This window comes from Capra hircus, chromosome 6 (assembly GCF_001704415.2).
Source record: "Capra hircus breed San Clemente chromosome 6, ASM170441v1, whole genome shotgun sequence".
Taxonomy (NCBI): domain Eukaryota; kingdom Metazoa; phylum Chordata; class Mammalia; order Artiodactyla; family Bovidae; genus Capra; species Capra hircus.
Genome location: NC_030813.1, coordinates 30478287 through 30505343, shown reverse-complemented (window position 1 = coordinate 30505343; position 27057 = coordinate 30478287). Strand labels below are relative to the sequence as shown.

Genomic DNA, 27057 nt, shown 5'->3' with positions numbered 1-27057 from the left:
GGTGATGGCTCTGCTACACTTGAATGTGAGGGAACAATAATAGGGAATAGTATTTCAAGATAGTTAAAATAGCTCTAGTGTGATTTTTCAAAACTACCTGTTGTCAGAAGTGCCCTAAACCCACCGTCAGGTTTGGATGACTCATGGGAGGACTTGGCAGAACTTAGTCTGCGGTAGCGCTCGTGATTGAGGGTCGTTACAGTGGAAGAACACAGAGCAAAATCCGCGCGGAGAAAGGTGCATGGGGGCAAGTCGAGAAGAAAGGAGGCTCAGGTGTCCAGACCTCCCTGTGAGGTCACGCATCATGTGTGATGCCTACTGCAAGGACTTACAAGACATGCAAAGTGTTCTCTGCCAGAGAAGCTATTTAGAAACCAAGTTCCTGAGACGGGTTTCGTTGGGGCTCATCACATAGGCAATGCTGTGCCTCGTTCGTACCCAGTCTCCAGCTTGCAGAAGGACAGCAGGTGTTTATCATAAACCACACTGTGGGTAAAGTTTAGGTGCAGTGAGCACTCTTTATCTTTTAGAGAAACTTTTATATGACTGTAGGGAACTGTTGACCAGCCAAGTTCCCAAAAGCCAGTCACAGGGCAGCCTTGCAGCAGCCTTCTTAAGGGTAGGTAGCGTCAGCCTGTTCTGTTAGGCTTTGCAGGGTTCAAGAGGCATTGGGGAAATTAGGTATTCTTAGTCATTTACAGTAATATGGTGGGCATGATTGCAGTTGAAACTTCAGCCTGACAGTATAACTAAGGGTATTTATTTTGTCTAGCTGTTGATTTCAGGTATTGAAGGAATTGAGTCTCTGTGCATAGAACTATTTAGTAAGTGGTAGCTCAGTGTCTGTTGAAAAGCCAGTAGGATGTATTATTGTTGTTATCATTGTTACCATTTTTATTATACTTCATTTGAGAGAAACTGTTTATAGTATTACACCATTCCAGAAGTGCCACTTTATAATTTGGACTACCTAGAATTATTTTTTCAATGATGATGTATAAGTATAAATAACAAATTACTGGGATAATAAAAGCCATATCATCTTCTATATCAAACTGGAACCAGCGTAAATAAGACCTCCGGTTAAGCAAATAGCCCTGATTGAGAGAGGACAGTGGCAGACTTGTCTCTTGTTTTCTTGTATCATGAACACTGGATGCTGTGTTAGGCTGCAGATATTGCCTCCTGTTTTCCACTATGTACCACAATGTCTGGCACGTATTATAGTAGGTGCTTAAGTATTTACTGAATGAATGAGTAACTGAGCGAGTATGTGAGTGAAACGAGTAACTGGTGAGATGTCAGGGAAACTTAATCCCTAAGATACCAGAAGAATGTGGTAAAGAAAAAGCTGCTTCTGCCATTTCATACAGATTATCAAGGTTTCTCCAATAGTTAATTGTTGTATTCTACATGACCCTTCTGGAATGTTGAGATAGAGGAGATTAGCTTCTTATTTAAAAGAACTGGCTGCGTAACTTTTCCAGTGCCTAATTTCTCAGGTTTGGGCTTCCCTGGGGGCTCAGTGGTAGAGAATTTGCCTGCCAATGCAGAAGAGGTGGTTTGATCCCTGGGCCAGGAAGATCTCCTGGAGGAGATGGCAACCCACTCCAGTTCTCTTGCTGGGATAATCCCATGGACAGAGGAGTCTGGGTTGCAGTACACAGAGTTGCAATAGGGTTAGACATGGCTTAGCAACTAAATGACAAAAACAACAATTTCTCAGAGTGGACCTTTTAAAGGGAATTTCCAAAGATTGAACAAATGCACCCTGATTGTTTTCCTTTCCTTTTCTTTTTTCTGTTTTAAGGAGAGTCAGTCCCCTGTCATGGTATTAGAGTTTTCTTTAAAATATCATATTTTTGTTTTCCTTTAGAGATTTAATAGGCTGAGAAAAGGACAAATCACTACTAAGTTAGATTACTGCCACTTTACCAAAAACGTCTCCTCCTTTTCTCTCCAGCAATGCCCAGGAGCCTTCTCAGCAGCCTGCCCCATCAGCAGGTGCAGCTTGGAGCTCCCCCGAGAGGCCGGGAAGCCCAGGCTCGGCCAGACCAGGGGTGGCTGGGCTCACCACTGCTGCCGCCTTCAAGCCTCTGGCGTCCAGTGGGATCAAGTCACCAAACTGGCAACGGCCCAGCCAAGCAGGTACCTCGCCAAAGAAATCTCTTGCTTTTTTGCATTTAAGTGTAACTATGAAAATGTGTTCTGGGATATATTTCAGCTAGAATTCACTGCTGAAACCCTTCTCAATCATCTGAGATTTACAAAAGACTGGGAAGAGTAGTTGCAGCTATCTTTTCCTCTGAAGTGTCTGATTAACATTCTCTGTGTGTGTGACACAGTTGCCACTTGCTCTTTATAATTATAGAATTGAGAGCGTTTCCTGGTTTTCCAGATTACCCACAAAGCATGGGTTGATTTGTAAATTTGGGGTCTTATTAACAAACTATGTTGTCTGAAGGTTAGCCTTGGACATACAACTTCCTGGTTTTGATCATATACACAGAATAACAGGGACAGATACATTTGCTGCCGTCAGTTATCGAAGAAAGAGTCTTTTACTTCCTGTCGTTGGGCTCCATCTGGAAACCTGACTTTACATTCACTTCTATGGATAAATAGCTTTAAATAAAGTCACTTACCCTTGACCCTCAGTTTTCTGATCTGCAAAATGGAAGACTAAATACTTCTCCCAACATGAGTGAAGGTTATGGTTATAGGATGAAAGTGCCACTTTAAGATGGGACTACACTTAAATGTTGCTGATCCCACCCTCAGTCTTCATCTCTTTAGATAATATGTCATCAAGATTCCCTTTACTACCCAGCCACTGGTAATTTACTTCCTATCAGGCTTCCGTGATAGGAAAGAATCCGCCTGCAGTGCCGGAGACCCTGGTTCGATTCCTGGGTCAGGAAGATCCTCTGGAGAAGGGACAGGCTACCCACTTCAGTATTCTTGAGCTTCCCTTGTGGCTCAGTTGGTAAAGAGTCCACCTGCAATCCGGGAGACCTGGGATTGATCCCTGGGTTGGGAGGATCCCCTGGAGAAGGGAAAGGCTACGCACTCCAGTATTCTTGCCTAGAGAATCACATGGACTCTATAGCCCTTGGGGTCGCAAAGAGTCAGACTTGACAAAATGACTTTCACTTCACTTCTCACCCTCAACCTTGTTGACCTCCAAGTGGCACCTCCAACACTATGTGTCTGAGAAAACCCTACCTGTCTCTGGGGATGATAACCAGGCACCAGAGCGAGAGTGAAAGCTTGAGACTCCGTTCCCATGCTCTCACGGTAACTAACACCCAATGATTCCGTCTCTTCCTGAGTATTTCTAAGATTTCTTTTCTCCTCTTTGTGGTCACAGCAGCTGCCTTGGTCCAGGCCCTGGTCTTTGCAGACGACTCCTAATCAATTTCCCCATCAGGAAGTCTGTCCTCCTTAATGCAAGGGATATTTCTGAAACTCATTTGCCCACATTACTCCCCTGCTGCAAAGGCTGGACTGTTTCCCCCTTCCTTCACTAATCATGAAGACCTTTTCCCTCTGACCTCTGCTAACTTTTCAGTCTCATCTCCTGCTGCTCACACTTTGTAACTGCTCTGGTTTTACTAAAACTTCTTCAGTTACTGAGACTTGCCATGTTAATTTGCTTTTGAAAGTTCAGGTTCCTCTGCAAAGAAGATACTTTTTTAGCTTACTCCTTGTATATTTCTAGTCTTCCTTCATCAGTTTTGGGATGGGTATTAATTGAATATACAAGGGGCTGCTTTGGAAAATATGATAACTTTATAACTTTCTATATAAAAATAGGTCATTTATTATTTTTTTTAGTTGATAAGAGTGGAAAGAATGAATTTTTAGTTAATTAGGAATCCATCTTTGTTTCATATTTTCCATAACATTTAAATATATTAACACTAACTTCATTTATTGTAAGTAAATTATCTTTAATAAATTACTAATTATTTATATAGTTAAATTTTATTTCTTAGTGTCATTTGCATGTTTTTGAATTACCATTACTAATTTTTAAAGCTAAAAGCATTGTGTGGAAGAAAGAGGAAAGGCCGTTACCCATGACCTGGACTATTTTGTTTGCTTGTTTATTATTATTACCTTAATTTAAACAAAGGTTTTTTAATCTGACCGAGCTGCCCGGCAGGTAGGATCTTAGTTCCCCAGCCAGGGATCAAACCTGTGCCCCCTGCAGTGGAAGAGCAGGGTCCTAACCACTTGATGCCAGGAGATCCCCTGATTGAGACTGTTTTAAACAAAAGACTGTTTTATTACTTTTGAAAACTTTAAAGATTTAGAATAATATCATTAGCAAGACCTGTTTTCTTAGAAAAAATGCTGACACCTCAGCCCTCAGTTCAGTTCAGTTCAGTCGCTCAGTCGTGTCCGACTCTTTGCGACCCCATGAATCGCAGCACACCAGGCCTCCCTGTCCATCACCAACTCCCGGAGTTCACCCAAACTCATGTCCATCGAGTCGGTGATGCCATCCAGCCATTTCATCCTCTGTCATCCCCTTCTCCTCGTGCCCCCAACCCCTCCCAGCATCAGGATCTTTTCCAATGAGTCAACTCTTCACATGAGGTGGCCAGAGTACTGGAATTTCAGCTTTAGCATCAGTCCCTCCAATGAACACCCAGGACTGTATCTCCTTTAGAATGGACTGGGTGGATCTCCTTGCAGTCCAAGGGCCCTACACATTTTTAATTATTTCCACTTATTTAGAACTTACCTATAACAATGAAGAATTGCTGTATTTATTTTATATAAGATTGAATACAAAAAGTAACTTTCACAAAAAATTTGGGGGGGTATAGTAGTTGGCAGCAAACAGGAGAATGTTTCCTAAAAGAGCAAGGAAAAGACTAAATTTCAGAGGCATAACTGAAAGGAGGGTACAGAGCATACGTGCTGTGAAGTGCAGGAAGGTATGTGTACTGCTTTTGGAAAATCAGAAACTGGGCAAAATACTACTCAGCCTGTTAGAATAAAAAGAAAACTTCCAATTGATGTCAAACTCTTGGAGGATACACTACAGCAAAATTACCACAAGGGGGCGATAGAATCCTTTTTTCCTCTCATTCTAATTTAATAAAACAGGCAAACAAATATAATCATGATTCACATGGTTAGTATTTAAAATATTAACCCTTTTACAGAAAATGTAACTGAATTTAATCTGATCAAAACTATAACAGGGTAGAAAACTGTATGTTATATAGTATAAAGCATTAATTATTATTAAAAGGAAGCATATTTTGCCATTGTGAAGTGTTAGTTGAATTACATTTTGATGCTTAAATCAGAAAATATTTGCAGAACTCCTGCTGTTTATCTTGCTCTAGGTACTATACTGGCACTTAGTGAGTTTATGTTATGTTAAAGTTACTTATTTTATGTTACTTTGTAAAAATTGTAAAATAAATACAAAATTCCTAGCCACTCAAGTTCTTTTATTGTACTCTAACAGTATACTGTATTTCAAACAAAATAAAACAATACCTCAGAATCTACTCTTAGTCTCTAATAAATAGTTTCAAGGACTTCCTTATGCAAATGTTTCCCATTTGTTCTCTTGATTTAGAAGGTTTTAACTGTCACATTTGACTTTGTGGATCATGACAAACTGGAAAGCTCTTAGAGAGATGGGAATACCAGACCCTCTTACCTGTCTCCTGAGAAACCTGTTTGCAGGGCAAGAAGCAGCAGTTAGAACCCTATATGGAACAACTGATTGGTTCAAGGTCAAAAAAGGAGTACAACAGGGCTGTCTGCTGTCACCCTGTTTGTTTAACCTATATGCTGAGCACATTGTGAGAAATGCTGGGCTGGATAAGTTACAAGACGAAATCAAGATAGGTGGGAGAAATATCAACAGCCTCAGATGTGCAGATGATACCACTCTACTCTTGTTGAGGGTAAAGGAGGAGAGTGAAAGAGCCGGCTTAAAACTAATATTAAAAAAACTAAGATCGTGGCATCCTGCCCCATTACTGCATGGCAAATAGAAGGGGAAAAGGAGGAAGTAGAGATTTCCTCTTCTTGGGCTCTAAAATCACTGTGGACAGTGACTGCAGCCATGAAATCAGAAGACAGTTGCTTCTTGGCAGGAAAGCAGTGACAAGCCAAAGCAGAGACATTACTCTGCCAACTAAGGTCCGTATAGTCAAGGCTATGGTCTTCCCAGTGGTATCATTACGGTTGTGAGAGCTGGACTGTAAAAAAAGGCAGAATGCCAAAGAATTGATGCTTTTGCACTGTGGTACTGGAGAAGACTCCTAAAAGTCCCTTGGACAGCAAGGAGATCAAGCTAGTCAGTCTTAAGGGAGATCAACCCTAAATATTCACTGAAAGGACTGATGCTGAAGCTCCAGTATTATGGTCATCTGATGGGAACAGCTGACTCATTGAAAAAGTCCTTGATGCTGGGAAAGAGTGAGGGCAGAAGGAGAAGAGGGCGTCAGAGGATGAGATGGCTGGACGGCATTACCGTCAGTGAACATGAACTTGGACAAATTCTGGGAGATGGTGAGGGAGAGGGAGGCCTGGCGTGCTGCAGTCCATGGGGTCGCAAAGAGTCGGACACGACTAGGTGATTGAACAACAAAAGTTGTCGCATGATGTGTTCTTAATGTTCTTCACTACTGACCTGTGAAAAGGACAGTTTCCACCAAAGGTTGCAAAAGCTTCAGAGGCAAGTCACTGCACTCCTTTGGACTCAGATACGGCATTAACAGGTGGCATTGCTTCTCTCACACCGAGAACTTCAGGTGTCTTTTTCTTGAAAGTTCAGAGCTGTGCTCTAGTGAGGGTTAAGAAAAGAGGAAAAAAAGATTTTTTAATCCCCCTACCCTCCCACCATCACCAAAGAGCTCCTATCACCAGTGATGTCATTTTAAAATAATTCCTACAATGGGGTAGGAAGGATGGGATCAGAATCACTAAAATGCAGTCTGTGGCCCATTTAGTTGATAATGAAACAGTTTAATGGATCATAGCCAGTATTTTCATTTAAAAATGAAATAGAATAGAAAAATTAAGAATATTTTACTATATGAAGTATTTTAACATATTATGGGTAGATATCATATTATGAAAATGTGGTTTTAGTTTTCATATATATGTATGTATGTGTATATGTATGTACATAATTATATACAAACATGTATTTTGGATCAGCAGATAAAGTGTACAACAGGAAAAGTGTATTTCTTATTTTTTTTATAGTTAAGAAAAAGTTTGAAAGTCATTTATTTAAAGAAGTATTTTAGTCATGAGTTTTGAAATGATAACCAAAAAGAAGAAAAAAGATTGCATTGAAAGGGTAATTGAAATTTTATGCCTTACTAGTGTATTCTGAACCTGTCATGGGTTTCTATAATACTACCTCCATTAACATTCTGACTTTAAATCTTAGATCATTTCACTTGTGGTATAATATAGCCTGTGTTATCCAGAAGCCTTTCAAGAAGACAGTAAAGCATTAAGTGTTAGTTGCTCAGTCATGTCCGACTCTTTGTGACCCCATATTCTGTAGCCTGCCAAGCTCCTCTGTCCATGGAATTCTCCAGGCAAGAATACTAGTGGGTAGCCATTCCCTTCTCCAGGGGCTCTTCCCAACCCAGGGATCGAACCTGGATCTTCTGCATTGCAGGCAGATTCTTTACCATCTGAGCCACCAAGGAAGTCCATAGGGTGTTGTTCGGTGAGTCACGTTTAACTCTTTTTGACCCCATGGACTGTAACCCACCAGGCTCTTCCGTACAGTTGATAAATAGGAACTAGGTGTGTATGTAACAGCATTATGGTTTAGACTGGTCTTCTTCGTTTTCTCGGGCATATTCTTTAACGTACATCACCATACATAAACAAGCTTGCCAGTGACTGACAAAGAAATAAATATTTTAGGATGCAGAATGTTAAAGAGTTCATAGTCTGCATGAAAGTATCAAGACACAAAAGAAAGGTGGACCCATGGTGGAGTTTTAGGTAAGCTAGCAGTGCTGCTGCCTGCTTGCCCTGTACGTTGGTGCACTTCTAGAATTCAGGTGCAGTGGTCCCTTTAGAACTGTTCACTGATCTGTAAAGATACATAAAAGGTGAGGTTCTTGATATTTTGCAGAATTGAAGATTTGTACTTTTTACACTAATATTTTAATACATGCATGTATTTTTATGTCTGATAGGTATTTTAATGCTCAAAACCTTCATACTGTATATGAATAAGTGGTTAGGTAGATATTCTTAAAACCTTCATAAAGGCAATGGTGTACGTTTAAAATATGTTCCTGTGTTTATGTAGGTGCCCTCATTTGCTGCGTAATATTTTTTCTAGATTCTGTTTAGGTTATAAATACGAGATTGCATGCTGAGTCGCTCAGTCGTGTCTCACTCCTTGCAACCCTGTGGACTGTAGCCCACAAGGCTCCTTTGTCCATGGGATTTTCCAGGCAAGAATACTGGAGTGGGTTGCCATTTACTCCTCCAGGGAATAGATACCAGATTAAGTAAATTTTATTCATTTGATGCAAGTGTGTGTGTGTGTGTGTGTGTGTGTGTGTGTGTGTCTATCTATCTTACTGTCTTACCAAATATAGTCAGGTGTTTTTTCATAAATCCAGTCTTAGTTATGAAGGGCTAAATGATGCACATCAGTTTTCTAACCAATTATTTGCAAAATGAGAATGACCAGTTCCTTAGAATATAAGCAGTGCTTTCTTAGATTGGGCCCTTGTTCATCACTGTTTATTGACGGGAAGGCCCTGAAGTATAGGAGTTCCTGCCCTCTGCTGTAGGAATTTCACAAGACCAAAGATATTCCCCAGGTAGAGAATTCTGGGGCTTTGGTTTCTTTATCTATTAAAAGAAGAGTCTAAAAAGGTCCCCTGTAGCATTGTTGGGAAGTTCAAATGATATATATGGAAGTGTTTGGTACATAGAGGGCACTCAAGAAAGGGTAAGTTTTTAGCCTTTTATTCCTTTTAATGATAGTATTTAAAACTTACACAGTTACCATCTAGTAAAACACTTCTCCTCATGTGACTTCCTTGCTTAAAAATGTTTTGGGAGCTCTGCCACCCACTAAATGTTTGGCTTCTTACCAGGGCTTACAGTCCTCTCACACCTCGTGCCAGCCTCGCCTCCAGCCGCAGTATGTAATATTGTTCCTCGTGGCCCCTCCAGTCCAGTCACACTCCAGTTCATGAGTTCATCCTGTTCCTAGGACACACACCTCAGTGCTTTGTACAAGAGGCTCTTTTTATTTGAAATGCTTCCTACCCTTTTACCCCTGAAAAACTTTTCTTCACTCTTTAAGACCAGGTGTCATCTCCTTTGTGAACCTTTGTTGAACCCTGGAAATAGTTGCCTGTTCTTTCTCTGTGTTCTACAAAATTTTGATCATGGCTCTATTATAGCATTCACATGTTTATTTTGATTATTTACATATGTGCATTTTATCATCATTTTTAGGTCCCCTAAAGGACAGGGATCGGGTCTTACTAATCTTTGTTTTACAGCACAAAACCAGTAGCTGGCATGTACCATCTCTAGGCCCTCGGTAAATGTTAGAGAGTGATGAGTGGCGGACAGGTTAGTTTGTCTTATTTTAGACATCTTCCTATGATGTGAGGGATTCTCCAGACATTGTTCTTTCCTCCTAGTGGATGTTAGCCGCTCAGTCGTGTCTACTCTTTGCAATCCCATGGGCTGTAGCCTGCCATGCTCCTCTGTCCATGGGTTCTCTTAGGCAGGAATACTGGAGTGGGTTGCCATTTCCTTCTCCACGGGGTCTTCCTGACCCAGGGATCAACCCAGGTCTCCTGCATCACAGGCAGATTCTTTACCACCTGAGCCACCAGGGAACCTATTCTTTCCTCCTACCAGACTTGAAATTCCCACAATGGTCCTTGAACAAAGGTGGACATGCTGTCTGCCATAGGCTGCCAGTAAACACTGGACAAATCCATAAAGGAGAAGGTGCTCCATTGTCCTTGTCGCTTTAGACTTCCAGAAGGCTTCAAAGTTTTGAACGTAAACAATACTGTAATTAGTACTCTGTTATTATTTTCCAGTGATTAAAAAGTGTAATAGATCTATAGCCGTATAATAGCAATTTTTACTCAAAAAATTTAGAATTTTATGGCACATAGGGTACCAAGCATTGGAGTGCAGAGGAAATATTAGAGGTGTTCACCCACCATGTCACTGTGGATGAATTAACTTCGATGCAAAATACCAGTAACAGAAATCAATTTTTTAAAAAAAATGAAAAACAAGATCCAAAGAGTAAAATCCGATTACAAGATCCAGGTCAGAAGATTTGGAGGTCTAGATTGATGTAAAGGGGAGAAAGAGACCAATAAAGTTTCAGTGACACAGTCCTAAGGTGAGGTAAACATTTGTTTATACTGGAGTCATATTTTATGCAAGAACACAGTGTTCATGTTTGTGCCTAAAGTAAGATCATATGAGTCGATGCCCCTTGAATATTTTTAGGAAGAGGCCAAGTTGGAGGGGGAACAACATATTCAAAAGCTCTCAGAGAACTTGGCTTCTTGGCAGAAGGACAAATAGCTCAGTACTTCTAGGACAGTACAGTGGCCAGGGAAGAAAGTTGGATGGGTTAGTGGGGTGGCCAGTCAGAAAGGGCTTTGAAAGTAAAAGAATGCCGACTGATGCCACAGGAAAGCTATTGCTAGATTTGTAAGTTGGAAAATAACTAATCAGATTTGCATTATTAAGAGATCATGATAGTGTTAATGTGTTTAAAGATTATTATGACCTCGATGTAGAGATTAAGACTGGAATCTTAGAGACTGTTGAGAGGTTGTTGAGGTAATCCAGTGTAGGGGTGGTGATAATGAATATCACCCTTAGCTTTGGCAGTATAAACCCAGAGAATTCCAACAGCAAGAGAATGTAGAGTGCTTACATGTAAAGCTGCCTGGGAAGTAAGTTCTAACCAGTGCTCCCATAAGAAGCTTTATTCTTTATAGAATATTCACATATCCTCAGTTAAAACCCTGGTAGAGAATTGTACTCAGCTTGAAGAGACTCTGCTTCGTCCTAAGTCAGACTACAGCACAAAAATTTGGGTGAATATGTCTTTATGTTATGTGTGTAGTTACAAAATATAATTCTGAATGGATTACATGTTGTATTGTACTTGAGAAATAAGTTAGAGTTAACTTTCATAATATAGCTAGTCTGTTTTTGCAGCATTTCCTCACGTGAGTGCGTTGACTTCCCCTAAATCAGCATTTTCTAAACATTGGGTATTTTTTGTTTATTTGTAGTTGCAAATATGAGATTGGTGACTTCGGCATGATCCTGACGGCATTGCTTACCTTTGTAGGAAGCACTTGCGCTACATGTTGTCAGGGAAATAAACGTTGTAAACTGGAAAAGGGGTTTCTTCCAAGATAGCCCTTTTTCTTCTTTTTAGAAGAAAAATTCTATAGAGTCCCATTGATCAAAAATTAAATACTCATGTTCTTATTTGTATGTAGTTCAGAAAGCTTTAACTCCATAAATAGGCTTTTCAATTATTTTTCATACAGGTTTTTTCCTCCTTTCACACTTTCAAAATGTGTTGATCTTGAGAGCGTTTGTAATAATACTTCAGTATATTAACATTTTGATGTTTTTAATAAATAAATTGTAATTTATTTAAAAATCATTGAAATATACAGTCTTGGCTAATACTCTAATCACCATTTTCTATAGAAAGCAATGTGACCTCATTTCATACAGCCATTGAAAATTAAACTTTGCTATGCTTTCTTTCACAGTGGTTCGTGTTGTCTGGCTGTGCTGAAAATTTTCCTTTTTCTGTTTTCACTAGTAGTTCGTATAGCATTTTAGAATAATGCCCCATTCGTGCTTTAATTAAACACAAGTCCCTGTTTATTCTTTTGTTTTTTTTTAATTTTAAAATCTTTAATTCTTACATGCGTTCCCAAACATGAACCCCCCTCCCACCTCCCTCCCCATAACATCTCTCTGGGTCATCCCCATGCACCAGCTCCAAGCATGCTGTATCCTGCATCAGACATAGACTGGCGATTCAATTCTTACATGATAGTATACATGTTAGAATGTCATTCTCCCAAATCATCCCACCCTCTCCCTCTCCCTCTGAGTCCAAAAGTCCATTATACACATCTGTGTCTCTTTCCCTGTCTTGCATACAGGGTCGTCATTGCCATCTTCCTAAATTCCATATATATGTGTTAGTATACTGTATTGGTGTTTTTCTTTCTGGCTTACTTCACTCTGTATAATCGGCTCCAGTTTCATCCATCTCATCAGAACTGATTCAAATGAATTCTTTTTAACGGCTGAGTAATACTCCATTGTGTATATGTACCACAGCTTTCTTATCCACTCATCTGCTGATGGACATCTAGGTTGTTTCCATGTCCTGGCTATTATAAACAGTGCTGCGATGAACATTGGGGTACATGTGTCTCTTTCAGTTCTGGTTTCCTCAGTGTGTATGCCCAGCAGTGGGATTGCTGGGCCATAAGGTAGTTCTATTTGCAATTTTTTAAGGAATCTCCACACTGTTCTCCATAGTGGCTGTACTAGTTTGCATTCCCACCAACAGTGTAGGAGGGTTCCCTTTTCTCCATACCCTCTCCAGCATTTATTGCTTGCAGATTTTTGGATCGCAGCCATTCTGACTGGTGTGAAGTGGTACCTCATTGTGGTTTTGATTTGCATTTCTCTAATAATGAGTGATGTTGAGCATCTTTTCATGTGTTTGTTAGCCATCCATATGTCTTCTTTGGAGAAATGTCTATTTAGTTCTTTGGCCCATTTTTTGATTGGGTCGTTTATTTTTCTGGAATTGAGCTGCAGAAGTTGCTTGTATATTTTTGAGATTAGTTGTTTGTCAGTTGCTTCATTTGCTATTATTTTCTCCCATTCCGAAGGCTGTCTTTTCACCTTGCTTATATTTTCCTTTGTTGTGCAGAAGCTTTTAATTTTAATTAGATCCCATTTGTTTATTTTTGCTTTTATTTCCAGAATTCTGGGAGGTGGATCATAGAGGATCCTGCTGTGATTTATGTCTGAGAGTGTTTTGCCTATGTTCTCCTCTAGGAGTTTTATAGTTTCTGGTCTTACATTTAGATCTTTAATCCATTTTGAGTTTATTTTTGTGTGGGGTGTTAGAAAGTGATCTAGTTTCATTCTTTTACAAGTGGTTGACCAGTTTTCCCAGCACCCCTTGTTAAAGAGATTGTCTTTACTCCATTGTATATTCTTGCCTCCTTTGTCAAAGATACGGTGTCCATATGTGTGTGGATTTATCTCTGGGCTTTCTATTTTGTTCCATTGATCTATATGTCTGTCTTTGTGCCAGTACCATACTGTCTTGATGACTGTGGCTTTGTAGTAGAGCCTGAAGTCAGGCAAGTTGATTCCTCCAGTTCCATTCTTCTTTCTCAAGATTGCTTTGGCTATTCGAGGTTTTTTGTATTTCCATACAAATCTTGAAATTATTTGTTCTAGTTCTGTGAAAAATGTTGCTGGTAGCTTGATAGGGATTGCATTGAATTTGTAAATTGCTTTGGGTAGTATACTCATTTTCACTATATTGATTCTTCCGATCCATGAACATGGTATATTTCTCCATCTATTAGTGTCCTCTTTGATTTCTTTCATCAGTGTTTTATAGTTTTCTCTATATAGGTCTTTAGTTTCTTTAGGTAGATATATTCCTAAGTATTTTATTCTTTTCGTTGCAATGGTGAATGGAATTGTTTCCTTAATTTCTTTTTCTACTTTCTCATTATTCGTGTATAGGAATGCAAGGGATTTCTGTGTGTTGATTTTATATCCTGCAACTTTACTATATTCATTGATTAGCTCTAGTAATTTTCTGGTGGAGTCTTTAGGGTTTTCCATGTAGAGGATCATGTCATCTGCAAACAGTGAGAGTTTTACTTCTTCTTTTCCAATTTGGATGTTTATTCTTCTTTTCCCTGATGTTGGCAAGGAATTATTGGATTTCTTTTTTTTTTTTTTTTAATCATTAAATGCGTCCAGTGGAGACAGACATTCTACAGAGGAAAGTGAAGGTGTTTAGTGACTATTATGATGAAGTACTCAGTACACTGGGCTTCCCTGATGGTTCAGTGGTAAACAATCCATCTGCCAAGCAGGAGACGCTGGCTCAGTCCCTGGGTCGGGAAGATCCCCTGGAGAAGGACATGGCAACCCACTCCAGTACTCTTACCTGGAGAATCCCATGGACGGAGGAGCCTGGCAGGCTCCAGGCCATAGAGTCAGACACCGCTGAAGTGACTGAGCGCGTAGCGCACTGACATCCTTAACCTTTGGTGTTCTGTAGTGAACAGATGTCTCCCTGTGTCTGCTCATAGCATCATTCCCTTTATAAGTACCAACTACAGTTTTCTCCTGTCCAAAAGCAGAGGTTCTTGTGAAGCCTTTCGCCAAGTCAAAATCGTGTACAGTGAAGAGTTTGCCTTTTTTTGTAAAAGTGAAAGTTGAATTTCTGTTGGGTTCGTGAAAATGGGTACCAGTGCAGGTCTTCCGTAAAAGTAAACTGATGTTAAAAAAAACTTTCTAAAAGCTGGAGATAGCTGTAATATATATATAGACTTTTTACTAGTGAGTTGCTTTTTTCTTTATGAAGCAGTTTTAATATATGTAGTAAAGGCAAGACTTATAATCGACAATGAGATGTAAAAATTAGTGGTTCTTTTAAAAAATATGGATTATGTTTTGAAGAAATACAGTGAAAGTAAGCTATGAATTGAAAAATTGGGATAATTAGAATATCTTTTAGTGACACAGTAAATTTAGTCAAATGAAAAAGGGAAAGAGACACAAACTTGCTTTCTAAATGAATATTTAGTTAATTTTAGCTTCTGTCACATCCTGAGGAGTGATGGGGGGTATTCATCGTCCCCATCAGCCATTTGGAACTCAAGTATAGTTGGTAGACTCAAAGGGAGCAACGTCCTCTTTCAATAGTAAAATGGTGGGTATCATTGATTAACATGAATAGTAATAATAATGTTTTATAATACTTTCAGCTTTAAAAGTATCTTTTTATTCAGGATTATAGTAATAGAATGTCATTAAATTTTTAATGGGCCATTATTTTCCCAGTGAGGTGACAGAGTCTGAGAAATGTCGAAAGAATTGTTCAGAGTCCTGTAGTGATATGAACCCAGTTATTTTGATTCAATTCAATTCCCTGTATCACAAGATAACATCAGTGACTATATTTAGGGAGAACTGGGTGTTCTTTGGAAGGACTGATGCTAAAGCTGAAACTCCAATACTTTGGCCACCTCATGCGAAGAAGAGTTGACTCTTTGGAAAACACCCTGATGCTGGGAGGGATTGGGGGCAGGAGAAGAAGGGGACGACCGAGGATGAAATGGCTGGATGGCATCACCGACTCGATGGACATGAGTTTGGGTGAACTCCGGGAGTTGGTGATGGACAGGGAGGCCTGGCGTGCTGCAGTTCATGGGGTCACAAAGAGTCGAACATGACTGAGCGACTGAACTGAACTGAACTGAACTCTCTTAGGGATAGTCTAGAAAGGATTCTTACCCTGCATTGGGTGGATAAAGTAGGTAACTAACAGTTACTAAGATCTGTTTCAAGTAACATTTTCATTGCCTCTCTACTTCATTTCAAAAAATTTAGCTAGGATTCTAGTTAACATGACCCTTTATCATACCTTGCCTCTGCTTTATGCAACATTTTAGCAATTTAAAAGAAAAGTTTCTTTATTCACTATGGACAGCTTTGGGGAGATCTGATGTATTCTTTTGTTTTTTTTCAAGGAAGACTTGAATGTATTTGCGAGATCTGATTAGATCAAAAACTGAATGATGTGCATCTCAGTTATAAGTGGATATAAATTCTATATTTTACTTGAAGTCTAAAGGAGATAGGAGTGAGAAAGGAAATTACTGTTTCTTCAACAATCCCAAATTTCATTGTGGGCTTTACGCTGCAGTAATAAATCGCGGTAACTAGATTTACTTAGCTAAGATGGAGAGATTTATTGGTTCCATTTTAAAATTTTGATATGAATAAGTAAACTGCTACCAGTTGCATATGTTTCATCTCTTCTAATAATGTTCTATTGCCATCTGCTCCCCTTTATTTTGACGTCATTAAACAGTCCACTGCCATAACGGCCTGCTGGAGCTGTCCATTGTCAAAACCACAGTATGAAGCATGTAAATATGCTCTATGTAACAGATATATTTTTGTTTAGAATTATGTTTTTTAAATTTATTTATTTTTTATTGAAGGATAATTACTTTACAGGATTTTGTTGGTTTCTGCTAAACATCGACATGAGTCAGCCATAGGTATACACATAGGTTTTCGTATAGGAAAAAATAAAAGTAGCAGCCATACACTGCCCTCTTTCTTTTCTTTTAAATGTTCTTTGATTGAAATTTATTTCCATGTTGGAAGCTTCCCAGTGCTGTTTCAAGTACACTGTGGTGAAGGCTCTTTTTTCCCATTTCCTCTCATCCTGAGATTAAAATATTACATCTTTAATAAGGGAAGATACCTGGATTTATTCACATATGCTTTTCACAAAGAATTACTATTTCCTAAGTCAGAAAAGAAAAGACAAATACCATTTGACATCACTTATATGTGGAATCTAAAATATGATACAAATGAACTGACCTGGGAAACAACAGACTCACAGATACAGAAATCAGACTTTTGGTTACCAGTGGGGGCCGAGAGTGGGAGAAGGAATGATTGGGAGTTTGGGATTAGCAGATGCAAGCTAGTATATGTAGAGCGGATAAGCAACGAGGTCCTACTATTGTATAGCACGAGGAGCTATACTCAGTATCCTGCGACAAACTGTAATGGAGTGGAGTGTATATGTGTGTATGTATATATATACATATGTACATATGTACATGTGTACATATATACATACATACATATGTATGTATATGTATAATTTTGCTGCACGGTAGAAATTAACACAACACAAATCAATTATACTTCAGTAATATTTTTAAAAAGAATTATTACTTCTTATTAATTAATGCATATGGTTTAAACCAGGAGATAGCAAGCTGTGGCCACTGACCACATCCGGCCCACCACCTGTCTTTGTAAATAGTTCTGTTGGAGCACAGACATGCTCATTCATTTACATGTCCATGGCTCCTTTCGTGTTCCAGTTATAGAATTGAGTAGTTGCAAGATAAACTATATGGCCCAAAACTAAGGTGGATAATTCTACATAGCAGACACAAACTTTGTTGGGGGTCATGAGCACCCTTGATAGGCCCTAATCCTAAAGCGCTCTGTTCACTTTGCTTGTGACCATCACCCATAAGAAGCGGGTTACTTCTTTTGGGTGCCAGTTTCTTTTTCTTGGGTGTATCTTTCATATCAGAAGAGTTCCTAGGTCTAAAACATTCAGTGTGCTCAGTAGGTAGCTGCTGAATGAGTGTATACTTTATTTTTTTAACCATGTTAGGACCTTACATCAGAGTACAAAAATCGCATTAATGAAGCATTTCTTACACATTCAAGGATCTATAAGTAAAACGCTTTACTTAGACTACCTTGTTTAACTCTCTCACACTTTGAGTTAGTTGTTATTTTTGGTGTTTTACAAATGAAGAAATTAAGACCCAAAGTGATGGCATTTCTAAGTTCATACAACTAGAAGCTTAAAAAACAAGGATCCCAAGTGTATTTTAACATTAGACATTGTGCTTGAGATACTGTTTCCTCCAGGATAAAATAGTCTATCAGTATTCTCTGCTTTTAAATGATATGAAATTCAAACATAAATTTCGAAAAGGAAATGAGGTTTTGTTTATTTTAGAGATCTAATGACTTTAAGAAGAGTTCCCCATGTCAAACAATACCAAACATGTCACTAATGAAGAATACAAGTTATCTGAAACTAAAAGCTGGGATACTCGTTACATTTCTATTGCTACTACAAATTCTCTATGATATCTTTCTCAATTAAATTTTCTTTCCCTTTCTACTTCAGTTGTTTGCTAACCTTAAAAGAATTCTATTTATCAGTTCAGTTCAGTTCAGTTCAGTGTAGTCGCTCAGTCATGTCCAACTCTTTGCGATGCCATGAATCGCAGCACGCCAGGCCTCCCTGTCCATCACCATCTCCCGGAGCTCACTCAGACTCACGTCCAACAAGTCCATGATGCCATCCAGCGTTCTTATCCTTGGTCGTCCCCTTCTCCTCCTGCCCTCAATCTCTCCCAGCATCAGAGTCTTTTCCAATGAGTCAACTCTTCGCATGAGGTGTCCAAAGTACTGGAGCTTCAGCTTTAGCATCATTCCTTCCAAAGAAATCCCAGGGTTGAAGTCCTTCAGAATGGACTGGTTGGATCTCCTTGCAGTCCAAGGGACTCTCAAGAGTCTTCTCCAACACCACAGTTCAAATGCATCAATTCTTCGGCGCTCAGCCTTCTTCATAGTCCAACTCTCACTTCCATACATGACTACTGGAAAAACCATAGCCTTGACTAGGCGGAGCTTAGTCGGCAAAGTAATGTCTCTGATTTTGAATATACTATCTAGGTTGGTCATAACTTTTCTTCCAAGGAGTAAGCATCTTTTAATTTCATGGCTGCAGTCACCATCTGCAGTGATTTTGGAGCCCCCAAAAATAAAGTCTGTTTCTACTGTTTCCCCATCTATTTCCCATGAAGTGATGGGACCAGATGCCATGATCTTCATTTTCTGAATGTTGAGCTTTAAGCCAACTTTTCCACTCTCCTCTTTCACTTCCATCAAGAGGCTTTTTAGCTCCTCTTCAATTTCTGCCCGGCAATCTTGATTCCAGCCTGTGTTTCTTCCAGCCCAGCGTTTCTCATGATGTACTCTGCATAGAAGTTAAATAAGCAGGGGGACAATATACAGCCTTGACGTACTCTTTTTCCTATTTGGAACCAGTCTGTTGTTCCATGTCCAGTTCTAACTGTTGCTTCCTGATCTGCATACAGATTTCTCAAGAGGCAGGTCAGGTGGTCTGGTATTCCCATCTCTTTCAGAATTTTCCACAGTTTATTGTGATCCACACAGTCAAAGGCTTTGGCATAGTCAACAAAGCAGAAATAGATGTTTTTCTGGAACTCTCTTGCTTTTTCCATGCTCCAATGGATGTTGGCAATTTGATCTCTGGTTCCTCTGCCTTTTCTGAAACCAGCTTGAACATCAAGGAGTTCACGGTTCACGTATTGCTGAAGTCTGGCTTAGAGAATTTTGAGCATTACTTTACTAGTGTGTGAGATGAGTGCAATTGTGCGGTAGTTTGAGCATTCTTTGGCATTGCCTTTCTTTGGAATTGGAATGAAAACTGACCTTTTCCAGTCCTATGGCCACTGCTGAGTTTTCCAAACTTGCTTGCATATTGAGTGCAGCACTTTCACAGCATCATCTTTCAGGATTTAAAACAGCTCAACTGGAATTCCATCACCTCCGCTAGCTTTGTTTGTAGTGATGCTTTCTAAGGCCCACTTGACTTCACATTCCAAGATGTCTGGCTCTAGATTAGTGATAGGATACCAAAAGAGGAACTCCCCAGGTCATTAGGTACCCAATAGATCAATGGAGAAATAACTCCAGAAAGAATGAAGGGATGGAGCCAAAGCAAAAACAATACCCAGTTGTGGATGTGACTGGTGATAGAAGCAAGATCCGATGCTGTAAAGAGCAATATTGCATAGGAACCTGGAATGTCAGGTCCATGAATCAAGGCAAATTGGAAGTAGTCAAACAAGAGATGGCAAGGGTGAACGTCAACATTCTAGGAATCAGTGAACTAAAATGGACTGGAATGGGTAAATTTAACTCAGATGACCATTATATCTACTACTGCGGGCAGGAATCCCTCAGAAGAAATGGAGTAGCCGTCATGGTCAACTAAAGAGTCTGAAATGCAGTACTTGGATGCAATCGCAAAAACGACAGAATGATCTCTGTTCGTCTCCAAGGCAAACCATTCAATATCACAGTTATCCAAGTCTATGCCCCAACCAGTAACACTGAAGAAACTGAAGTTGAATGGTTTTATGAAGACCTACAAGATCTTTTAGAACTAACACCCAAAAAAGATGTCCTTTTCATTATAGGGGACTGGAATGCAAAAGTAGGAAGTCAAGAAACACCTGGAGTAACAGGCAAATTTGGCCTTGGAATGTGGAATGAAGCAGGGCAAAGACTAACAGAGTTTTGCCAAGAAAATGCACTGGTCATAGCAAACACCCTCTTCCAACAACACAAGAGAAGACTCTACACATGGACGTCACTAGATGGTCAACACCAAAATCAGATTGATTATATTCTTTGCAGCCAAAGATGGAGAAGCTCTATACAGTCAACAAAAACAAGACCGGGAGCTGACTGTGGCTCTGATCATGAACTCCTTATTGCCAAATTCAGACTTAAATTGAAGAAAGTAGGGAAAACCGCTAGACCATTCAGGTATGACCTAAATCAAATCCCTTATGATTATACAGTGGAAGTGAGAAATAGATTTAAGGGCCTAGATCTGATAGAGTGCCTGGTGAACTATGGAATGAGGTTCGTGACATTGTGCAGGAGACAGGGATCAAGACCATCCCCATGGAAAAGAAATGCAAAAAAGCAAAATGGCTGTCTGGGGAGGCCTTACTAATAGCTGTGAAAAGAAGAGAGGCGAAAAGCAAAGGAGAAAAGGAAAGATATAAGCATCTGAATGCAGAGTTCCAAAGAATAGCAAGAAGAGATAAGAAAGCCTTCTTCAGCGATCAGTGCAAAGAAATAGAGGAAAACAGCAGAATGGGAAAAACTAGAGATCTCTTCAAGAAAATTAGAGATACCAAGGGAACATTTCATGCAAAGATGGGCTCAATAAAGGACAGAAATGGTAAGGACCTAACAGAAGCAGAAGATATTAAGAAGAGGTGACAAGAATACACGGAAGAACTGTACAAAAAATATCTTCACGACCCAGATAATCATGATGATGTGATCACTAATCTAGAGCCAGACATCTTGGAATGTGAAGTCAAGTGGGCCTTAGAAAGCATCACTACGAACAAAGCTAGTGAAGGTGATGGAATTCCAGTTGAGCTGTTTCAAATTCTATTTATATAATCACTCAAATCCGAGGTAGGTTTCTCCTTGATTTCTGAGACTAGGTTGCTTTCTCACATATGTAAATAGATGAAAGTTGGTGGGAAAATGGTGAAACCCATGCTCGTTTGGATTTCACATTACTTTGGAAATAACATGTGAGAACTCCAGATATAATGTGAGTACAGATAATTTTAAGATATGTCTTACGATTTTCTCATTCAAATACGAACAAAAATCTACAAATTTAATATTTTAGATAAACCAGTAGCTTACAGAGGTCTGAATGAGTTTAACAGTGATCCTCTTCCGTATCCTGAGGTCATGAATCAGGCTTCAGATTTGTGTTTGTTTTTTAAGATATTTTATGTGATTTTGTTCTTTTTCTTTATCCACCCCTCTATCCCCTTCAGCATGAAGCACATTAAACACCCAAGATTATATATAGTATGAGCTTGTCTTCCCATTATAAAATCTGAAATTAGAACAGTGGTATTGAGATCATTTAGGATACTCTATAAGTGATAAATAATTTGTTGGCAAAACATATTTTATCTGCAGTATTTTATATTTTGTCTTTATCTGCTGGTTACAGACTCGGTTTGTTTTACTTGCAGCTTTAACCAAATAGAAGTTTTCAATGTAAGGTTAGTAGGGAGGAAAAGGCAAGTCTGTATACCTCAAATTTTGATGATGTGTGATTAAAAAACTAAAAAAGAAGAGAAAATCTAATTCAAGTCCCCACACTCACTTTAATTAAGACACTTGAGATCCAGTTTAATCTGGGTTCTTAAGAGTTGAAAGGCTGGTTGCTAATGGAAGAAACTAACCTCCTGAAGTTGCAGAAATATTTGATACTTAGCCTTGGGCGCACCTGTTCCAATTCTTTATGACATACATACCAGCATTCTCCACTGCTTAGGGAAATGATAATAGTTTAATCTGTCCAATTTTGCTTTTAATCATTGAATTTAAGTTTGATTTCACTTAATAAAAGTTGTGCAAACCTCTCTAGAATGTACTTTCCTCTAATCCTAGATCTTGGCTCAACTTTAAACCTTTTCTATTTCTACTGGATATGATTTCATGCCTGGATTATGAAGAGTAGGCTGTTGTTTATGCTTTCAGCATAAGGGGCTTGACAGACAAAACGCACAGATTCTACGTTTCTCATGACCACCATCTGTTCGAGGCGGTTGGGGAAGGGACAGAGAATGCGTTTGCCTTCTATGATAATATGCAAGTGTGTTACCATTGCTGCTACTCAATTTAGTATGTGTAAAATTCCTACCATGCCTTTGTGAACGCATTCTCTGAGATGCTGAATTACAATACTTCATCTCCTCAAGAGAGCCAGAGTGTCACTTTGATGTAGCCCAGTTATTTATTTGAGGACAACATTAGCCTCAGTGTTTATAACAGGAATACCCCTTGTGGAAGAGCCAGTTGTTTTTCACACCATAAACCTCACATATGACTTCTCTCTGTCTTATCCAGGCTGTAAACATTTGTCTTTTTTCTTTTGAGGGATAATATTAATATTCTTGATATCGGCCTTATTTCTGACTCACTGAGAATGAAATATTATAGGACACTTAAAACATTTTATGGTTATTTGCAGATTTACTACCATGACTTTCTCTGTTGTTTTAATTCAGATGTAGTAGTTGAAATATTTACATCAGTAGAGTTTGCACAAAAATGGATTCAGCACTTAATTCTTCAAGCTTCTTTGTCCTTAGCAAAAGCATTAGATTTATAATTATATTTCCCTTTCTGAAGCGGCTTATATAAATTCTCTGAACTATTTCTCAAAACATTGAAGAATCAAGCTTTATATCCATATGTTATATTTCAAGAACTTTGCAGCCATTAATTATAATGGCTGGAAAGGATGTGCAGCCAGGTGGAGGGAAAGAAAGTTAGATCTCTGTGGGAAATATATCTTTTACAGAATACATGAAGGGCTTAAGAGTGATCATCTAAGATGTTAAGTGTACCAGGGCAAATAAAAAATAATGCTTTCATACATTATTCCAAAATTTATCCTAGCAAGCTTATTAAGGAAATTAAAATAAGCAGAAATTAATCACCTCAGTTATCACTATCCCCTTCTTCTCAACTGGTGTAGAAGTTAGTACTTCCAGGTTTAGATGCATTCAAGAAGATCTGTTTTCATATTTTCATGGGTCAAGGTAGTGCCTGGCAAAGAGCTTGGCACACAGCAAGCATGTGGTAAATATGTGATGAATGAGTGCGTGGGGTCGTAGGCTCTGGAGTCATACAGAAATGATTTTGGATCCCATATATTCTCTACTCTGCTTCTTTGGCTTCCATGATGTACCCTCCTGGTTCTTGCTCCTGCCTCTCTCTCTGTTCCCAGAGTATTTCTATTATTTGTCTTATACCTTAAGAGCTCTTCTAATTCATGCTACTCTTTCCATGAACAGTCTCATTAATTCCCACAGCCTCAGTTGCCATCAATATGCTGATAACTCTTGAATAATTCTAGATCAGATCTTTTTCCTGAGTTCATATATTCAGTAGACTGTCTATACTTAGATAAACCACAAGAACCTCCAACTCAAAAACAAACAAAAAAAAGGCCTTAGCTCTATGAAAGAAAGGAAAAAATATGTTTTATCCTCTAGTGGGTACCTTCATGTAATGTAGTGCCTGCCACACTGACTATCTATAATTATCTATGTGACTGACTGAATATCTATAGTTAAACTCATTATCTTTCCATCATTCTAGCACTGACCCCACTATAACGTAACTGACTGATTTCTGGTCTGTTCAGTTCAGTTGCTCAGTCGTGTCTGACTCTCTGCGACCCCATGCACTGCAGCACACCAGGCCTCCCTGTCCATCACCAACTCCCAGAGTTTACTCGAACTCATGTGCATTGAGTCGGTGATGCCATCCAACCGTCTCATCCTCTGTCATCCCATTCTCCTCCCGCCTTCAATCTTTCTCAGCATCAGGGTCTCTTCAAATGAATCAGTTCTTCTCGTCTGTAACCTTTAAACTCAGGGAGGGCAGAAATCATGTGTGTCTTGTTGGTAGCAGTGAAGCCCAGTGCATTATTTGATACATAATGCTGCTGCTGCTGCTAAGTCACTTCAGTCGTGTCCGATTCTGTGCGACCCCATAGACAGCAGCCCACCAGGCTCCCCCATCCCTGGGATTCTCCAGGCAAGAACACTGGAGTGGGTTGCCATTGCCTTTTCCTGATACATAATAGTTAAATTCAAAAAACATTTGCTTCATTTTACTGCTGTGCATGAAAGAAAAATGTTACTCAGTTGCGCCTGACTCTTCATGATCCCATGGACTATAGCCTGCCAAGTTCCTCTGTCCATGGAATTCTCCAAGCAAGAATACGAGTGGGTAGCCATTCCCTTCTCCAAGGTATCTTCCCAACCCAGGGATCAAACCTGGGTCTGCTGCATTGCAGGTGGATTATTTACCATCTGAACCACAGGGAATGTCTTCAGGCAGATCACTTACCCTTTCTGAGCTTTGTATTCCTGATCCATCAAGCAGTAATAATAATACCTTATATTGTTTTTGTAAATAAATGATTCAGTTTAATAGGTATAAAACTTTTCTTTAGCTTTTTACTATAGAAAAAGTTCAAATACACACACGAACATACAACTGGAGACTTAGTTTCTTCTATAGGTATTTTGCAAGGAGTAGGGAGGGAGTTGGAAGGAATTATAGACTAAAAAATTTAAGAGACACCAAATGTAGTATGTGGATCTTTCTTATTTGGATCTTGATTAATACTGTGTTGGGGTGTATGTGGTAAGTAGAATAATGTCCCCACAAAGATGTCCATGTCCTAATATCCAGAACCTGCGAATATGTTGTATTTCATGTCACAGGGGAATTTGGGATGCCCATGGAACTACAATTGTTCATTAGCTGAGCTTAAAATAAAATGATTATCCTGGTGGGCCCATTGTAATCACCAGGACCTTTAAAAGCGGAAGAGGGAAGCAAAGAGAGAATCTAGAGTGCTGTAGCGTAAGAAGGACTCAGTCTGCTGGTTTTGAGCTGGTGAGAGGGCCCTGAACTGTGGAATTTGGACATCTCTAAAAGATGGAAAAAGCAAGGAAATGGATTTTCCCTAGGGCTTTTAGGAAGCAACAGCCCTGCCATCACCTTGAGTCTGGCCTGATATCCGTGGAGGAGAACTGTAAAACAGTGCACCTGTGCTGTGTGTAAGCCAGTCCATGTTTAGCCATATGTTGCAGCAGTGAGAGGAAGCTATAATCAGAAGCAAACTGGAAACTTGATTATTTGATGAGGTTAAGGAAATTTTTGTTTTATTTCAGATGTGATAAATGGTATTATTGGGTAGATTTTTTAAAAGAGTACTCTAGAAGTGAGGTTGAAATATTATGAAATAAAGGATTGATCTTGAATTTGCTTCAGATAGTTCAGAGAGAGCAGAGGAATGAATAGGATCTAGCTGAAACATGATTGCCTATCAGGTGATAAATTGTAAAGCTAGATTTTTTTCCTCTTTACTACATTTTACAGGTTTTTCAAATAAATGAATTGTTTCCTTAGCATCCTCTAAAGGTGATCAATGTGGTTTTTTAAATTACAAAACCATTGTGATTGCGTGTAAATTTATTTGAAGTATTTCAGTCTTTGTAGTTATTATTAATGCTCAGAAGGTCTCATCTGCTTCAAGTCACTTGATACAACTCTAGTTCTTTGCTAGCATTTTAGCTTTCTGACAAAATATTCTAGACTTTCCATGTTGACTTTTTTTGTCCCAATCCTAGAAACAGTAGTTTCTCTAAGGAGTCTGTTTCCTTTCCATGGGAAGACAGTAATTTTGGTGCTGGAGTCATTCTTGAAACAAAGATTTGTTAAGCAAAATGCCAGGAACTGTTCTAGGTGCTAGAGATACAGCAGTGAATAAATAAGACAGCATCTCTGGGCCTCACGGTATGGAGAGAGAGGTAATAAAAAGCAATAAGAAGAATATAAATTCATTAGATGGGGATGATAAACTGGTTAAGGAGTATGGGAATGCTGGCTTGAAGGGAGAGGGTTGCTCCTTTATATAGGGTGATCAGAAAGAGCCACGTTGGTAAAATGACCTCTGAGCAGAGGACGGGAAGGAAATGAGGGAGGAGGCCATGGAAACACCTGGGGAAAATATTTCCAGGCAGAGGGAATAGAAACTACAAAGGGCCTGAATCAGAAGCATACTGGCCATTTATAGAAATAGTTAGGAAGACAGGAGAGAGTAAGGAGATCCAACCAGTCCATCCTAAAGGAGATCAGTCCTGGTGTTCATTGGAAGGACTGATGTTGAAGCTGAAACTCCAGTACTTTGGCCACCTGATGCGAAGAGCTGACTCATTTGAAAAGACCCTGGTGCTGGGAAAGATTGAAGATGGGAGGAGAAGGAGACGACAGAGGATGAGATGGTTGGATGGCATCACCAACTCAATGGACATGAGTTTGGGTGAACTCCGGGAGTTGGTGATGGACAGGAAGACCTGGTGTGCTGCAGTCCATGGGGTTGCAAAGAGTCGGACACGAATGAGTGACTGAACTGAACTGAAGGAAGACAGTGTGCCCCATGGCTAGTGAGCAAAGGAAGAGTGCTGGATCAGGCCAGAGAGGTAGCTGGAGTCAGAGTTGGTAGGACCTTTGGTTTCAGTTCTGAGTTAGAAGTGAGTTGTTGGAGCAGAGGAGTAGCTTGAGATGAGCCAGTTTAGTTTTCCTTGGCTTCCATGTCTTGGGAAGGACAGAGCAAGAGCTCAGGCCATTGCTGCAATAAGCCAAACAAGAGATAATGACTGCTTGAACTGGGACATACTCTGGATATGGTAAGAAGTTAGGTTATGTATTTCTCATATTGTTGTG

General features: G+C 39.4%; 1 protein-coding gene across 6 annotated transcripts in view; it reads left to right on the top strand.

The window, feature by feature from the left end:
- PDLIM5 (PDZ and LIM domain 5) overlaps window positions 1–27057 on the top strand; it is a 239383-nt gene that overhangs the window by 174634 nt on the left and 37692 nt on the right. For all 6 annotated transcript variants that reach the window (XM_018049298.1, XM_018049299.1, XM_018049300.1 and 3 more), the window contains one exon: window positions 1964–2148. In XM_018049298.1, the coding sequence (XP_017904787.1) occupies window positions 1964–2148 (185 nt within the window). The remainder of the gene's footprint in view (window positions 1–1963; window positions 2149–27057) is intronic.